This window comes from Octopus sinensis, linkage group LG18 (genome assembly GCF_006345805.1).
Source record: "Octopus sinensis linkage group LG18, ASM634580v1, whole genome shotgun sequence".
Classification (NCBI taxonomy): Eukaryota; Metazoa; Mollusca; class Cephalopoda; order Octopoda; family Octopodidae; genus Octopus; species Octopus sinensis.
Genome location: NC_043014.1, coordinates 38,447,058 through 38,452,258, shown reverse-complemented (window position 1 = coordinate 38,452,258; position 5,201 = coordinate 38,447,058). Strand labels below are relative to the sequence as shown.

The 5,201-nt window shown below is 38.0% G+C and overlaps 1 protein-coding gene across 1 annotated transcript in view; it reads left to right on the top strand.

Moving 5' to 3' along the window:
• LOC115221248 (chorion peroxidase-like) overlaps positions 1-4,764 on the top strand; it is a 35,452-nt gene extending 30,688 nt beyond the window's left edge. The window contains exons 10-12 of the mRNA XM_036510601.1: positions 629-795; positions 1,906-2,008; positions 4,461-4,764. Of these exons, the coding sequence (XP_036366494.1) occupies positions 629-795; positions 1,906-2,008; positions 4,461-4,656 (466 nt within the window). The 3' untranslated portion in view covers positions 4,657-4,764. The remainder of the gene's footprint in view (positions 1-628; positions 796-1,905; positions 2,009-4,460) is intronic.
• The last annotated feature ends 437 nt before the right edge of the window (positions 4,765-5,201 follow it).

Genomic DNA, 5,201 nt, shown 5'->3' with positions numbered 1-5,201 from the left:
AGCAAATAAAGGGAAGAGAAAATGTTTGACAAGAAAAAAAAACAAGTGATGGTTCTGTAATCTTGGGGTTGTGCTTCAAGATGACGCACATGTATCCAAAAACTCTACCTTGTAACACACACCACCTTACATCTGCATTAAAACAATATTAAACGCGTTGTAATTGAATCCATTTACAAATATGACGAAATTATCCGTGCATTTACATTTAGCTTTAACATGCCCGTCTCTTTTTTCGGATAAACAAAATAAGAAGTAGACGGAGGATTATTTTTGGTCTTCAGAATAAAATGCCGTTGATTGTAATTTTAAATAGATGACTGTAGAAAGACCCAGCTATCAAAAATGGCAGCAAAAGATGTGACCTGTGAACTTCGGAAAAAAGGCTTGCACGAAAAAATTCACTGCAGCCAGGGAAGTATATTTACCTTGTTTTTGGATGCGTCGTATTCTCTCGTGCTATGTCTCCCAACAACCATACAGAACTTGACGGTTTATCTCCCTAACAGCCTGTAACTAAACATTTCTGTTTCCGTGTTCCTTTTTTATTTTATGTCTTTGTGCCTTTGGATATATATATATATATATATATATATATATATATATATATATATATATAATATTTCAGGGATGTTGCTGATATTGATCTTTGGACAGGGGGTCTATCAGAAAGACACATGAATGGTAGTAATCTAGGACCAACGTTTGCTTGCATCATTGGACGCCAGTTCTTGCTGCTGAAGTCCGGGGATCGATTCTGGTATGAAAATTCCGGTCCTCAAAAATTTACCTCCAGTAAGTTTCTCATTCTATCCAATGTGCTTTTTTTTTTCTTATTTCAAGTTTTATCCACGTTCTTATTGCTATTTGTCGCATAGCGTCATTTCACACGTAAGACTCATTCGCTCCCATTCTCACATACACACTCACACGCACTCTTCTCACACATACGCACAGGCTCGCGCACCTTAGTTCGTTGAGATCACCATTATTATCTCCCTTTCATTCAAACTCTCTTTTTTTCTAATCATCCCGCTAAAGGTTTCGTTAATGTCTTCAGTTTCATTCCATAATTATGGATGGTCGAAAAGTAACACTCAAACATATGTCATGACAGCCAGAGTAGTATCAGAGATTTCGGACATAGATATTAGGTCACGAATGTTGAGGAAAAGCTACAGTTAATTTTACAGACTTCGGCACTTGACAGCCACTACAGGTGGACGATAGACCGAGTTGTCTTCAGTGATGATTCGAGCTTTATGATGAATAAGATCCTAATTAGATCCTGCATATGTAATTGCGTGTGTGTGTATGTATTTGTGAGTGTGAATGTATGTGTGAGTGTGTGTGTGCGCGCGCGCGTCCGTGCGTATATGTGTGTGCATGGGATTATCAGCGATAATCACATATAATAATTATACACACATCGGCGTGGAATTCGCCTATAAAATAGTGCGTCGTACAAATAAACTATGGGAGTTTTCACTCCACCCGAACCTTACAGATACTCGGTGTTACAATGTACATGATAAATGTAAGGAACCAGTAATTCATTTGTTTGAAAAAGAATTTTAATCAACGACGCTATTGTTCACAAAATCCATGATATAAAATATAATAGCCTCGCAGAATACTGTTGATCTGATTTCAAACATGAATTTATACATATTCTATATAAGCAAAGTACAAGGACACGTGATGAAAGACTATACCAGACACACCGAGGATAGTAAGAAAGATGTACTTTTTCTAAGTTGTCAAAAACTTCATGTAATATTTCAAAATTTGGGACACTGGTTTCCTCATGTTCAGTGGTGGTGGTGGTGGTTGTGGTTGGTAGTAGTAGTAGTAGTAGTAGTGAATTAAAAAAATTGTGTTGATTGTAATGTTTTTAACATCTAGACCAGCTTGCAGCTATACGCCAAAGCAGCCAATCTCGGATTTTGTGTGATAATAGCAACGTTGTCACCATCCAAGCCGACCCGTTTACTAAAGTATCAGAAACGTAAGTACGACCTAGTAATAATACCTTCTTTTTTTTATATGGTGGTAGTCATGATTTTATTTGGGTTATAAGCTAAGACAATATTCTAATAGAATGAAATAGAACGTTGTAGGATAATCACTGTATCGATTTACAACTTGATGGACTGATTCAGCAGCAGTTAAGGACTTGAACCATGATCACAGTATAGAACGGGTGTCAGCATCGAACCATTAACCCTTTAGTCGGTGACCCTCTTCGCCATTCACTCAATGAAATATGTTGTCAAAAGCTAAGTGAGCGTGGTTTGTAATAAATTCATCAAAGCTTAGTATCAAACCAAAAAATGCAGCAAGGAGTTTTGTCATTGAACAGGTCACGGTCTCAAAGCGACGAAAATATTTTGACAAATTAAATTTAAATGTTGAAGTGAATCTAACGGTTTTTGTGTGTTTCCTAAATGGCTTATAAACACCTCCCACGCTGCAATTGTTTTCGTTCCGGCACACGATCTCAGATCAGGTCACTTGCTATGCAAGTACATCTCCATAATCCAACTGGTTCATCTATTAATCTATTAGTTATTAAATTTTAATTCCAAAACATTGTTACCTTCCTCGTTAGTTTATAGCATGGTCAGAATCCGTCAGATGGAAGGATAAAAGGAATAAATAAATAAGTAAATAAATAAATAAAGGAATAAATGAGTGGATAAATAAATATTCTTTTCCTCGTGGTTGAGGGCCGAGGGCCTCAAAGACAACTCCATTATCCCTTCGTTGTGTTTTCATGCTCTCTTCAGGAAGACTAGGATCGGTGTGCGCCAAGTTCTCTTCCGACTCGACCTACTTCCTTAGTCTTCGCCGATTGCAGGCCCTCACAAGCACTGGATGTTTATTCTCGAAGTTGTTTGTTTCTTAACCTAGCTAATTTCCAGGGTTACCAAGCCCAGACCGCCCAGTATAGTGGAAGCACTCCGTCGGTTACGACGATGAGGGTTCCGGTTGATCCGAATCAACGGAACAGCCTGCTCGTGAAATTAACGTGTAAGTGGCTGAGCACTCCACAGACACGTGTACCCTTAACGTAGTTCTCGGGGATATTCAGCGTGACACAGAGAGTGACAAGGCCGGCCCTTTGAAATACAGGTACAACAGAAACAGGAAGTAAGAGTGAGAGAAAGTTGTGGTGAAAGAGTACAGCAGGGATCACCACCATCACCTGCCAGAGCCTCGTGGAGCTTTAGGTGTTTTCGCTCAATAAACACTCACAACGCCCGGTCTGGGAATCGAAACCGCGATCTTATGACCGCCAGTCCGCTGCCCTAACCACTGGGCCATTGCGCCTCCACTACTGTCAGTATAACACATTAGTGCTATCTCCAAGATGTATTTTTAAACAAAAGCTTGGGAAGTACCTGATTCCTAGTAGTCTTAAAGTACGCTGGACACTAAACAAGAATTTCCGCGATATTATTAGATGGTTGTTGACTCTACGTTGGAATTCATCGGTCCTTTTGAGAGGTAATTTGTTCTACTGGGTTTCTAGCAATTCTCCTCATCAGACAAGTCTATTGAGGGAGCCACTTCAGATGCAGACGACTCGATCATAGAATAGATTGCATTGGGTTACATATGAAAGACACATCTGAGCGAACTGACTTAACACTTCGCTGTACTATGAAGAATGTTTCAATCCCGGAAGTTCACAGATTACTCCAGGTAAACAGATCGGAGCATAGGTATAAAACTTTTCAACCGCAAAACAATAAACGAAATATAATTCATTTACAATAGACCAGAAACTTATCGAAATATATCTTCTTTTATCATTTATTTGTTCAACTCATTGTGCTGCAGCCATTCTGGGGCACAACTTAGAGTGTATTATTCTAACAAACACACATCAGTACTTTTTGGGGTTTTTTTTAATTCTGTACTTATTCTGTCGCTATGTTACAGGAACGTAAACAAACTAAACGGTGGTGGGGACAAACACAAACACAAAGGTACACACATAATATAAGCATACACACATACATACACACAAGTATGCTTGCATACATGCATACATACATACATACAAACATACATACATACATACATACATATATACATACATACATATATACATACATACATACATACATACATACATACATACATACATACATGCATGCTACATACATACATACATACATACATACATACATACATACATACATACATACAACATACATACATACATACATACAACGACCCTCCACACGGTGTCTAACAACCATATTCACTCACAAATTTAAGTAGAATACATTTGCCCAAAGTGTCACGTAGTAGGACTGAAACCGAAAGTGAAATTTTAAATCATACAGCCAAGTAAGGTGCTGTTCGAAATATTTTTTATTCCAAATGTGCATCATGAACTGTCTTCACAGATTGTCTTATAATTCTTTTTTTTTTTAATTTAATTTCAGAAATCCAGTTGTAAGTTGCGATTCCTTACCAGAAGTGGACTTGTGTCTGTTTGCTAGACGCATGGCGGAATGGAGCGAATGGTCGACCTGCGAAATTGGAATAAGACGTCGTGAGAGAGTTTGTCTTGGACCAACTGATGGTCTTTGCTCATGTGAGAAGAACTCGACGGAAACTGATATTGAAAGATGTGAATAACCTCTAGACCGTGGAGTCAAATCGAAGAGAAAAAAAGAGAGACCTGGAAACTACAAAATTGATTTTTACTAGGTTTCGTCAATAAAATACTTTTCTGGCAGATGTTAACGCTTTTGTGTTAAAGTTCATTCTACTAAGATGTACTTGCATAGCAAGTGACCTGATCTGAGATCGTGTGCTGAAGTAAAAACAATTGCAGCGTGGAAGGTGTTTATAAGTCATTAAAATTAATGTGCCAAAAGTATTTTCGTCACTTTGAGACCGCAACCTGTTCACTGGCAAAATTCGTGATGCAGAAAGGAATTTTGTCAGTGAACAGGTCGCGGTCTCAAAGCGACGAAAATATTTAAATGATGAAATGAATCTAACGGGGTTTTTTGTGTGTGTGTTTTTAAATGGCTTATAAACACCTTCCACGCTGAAATTGTTCATTTTACTGTTATTGGTAATTTGTAAAAATAATCAGCTATAAATTAACGCTTGTGTAAGTGTTAAGTATAAGTTTTACATGCACACACACACACACACACACACACACACACACA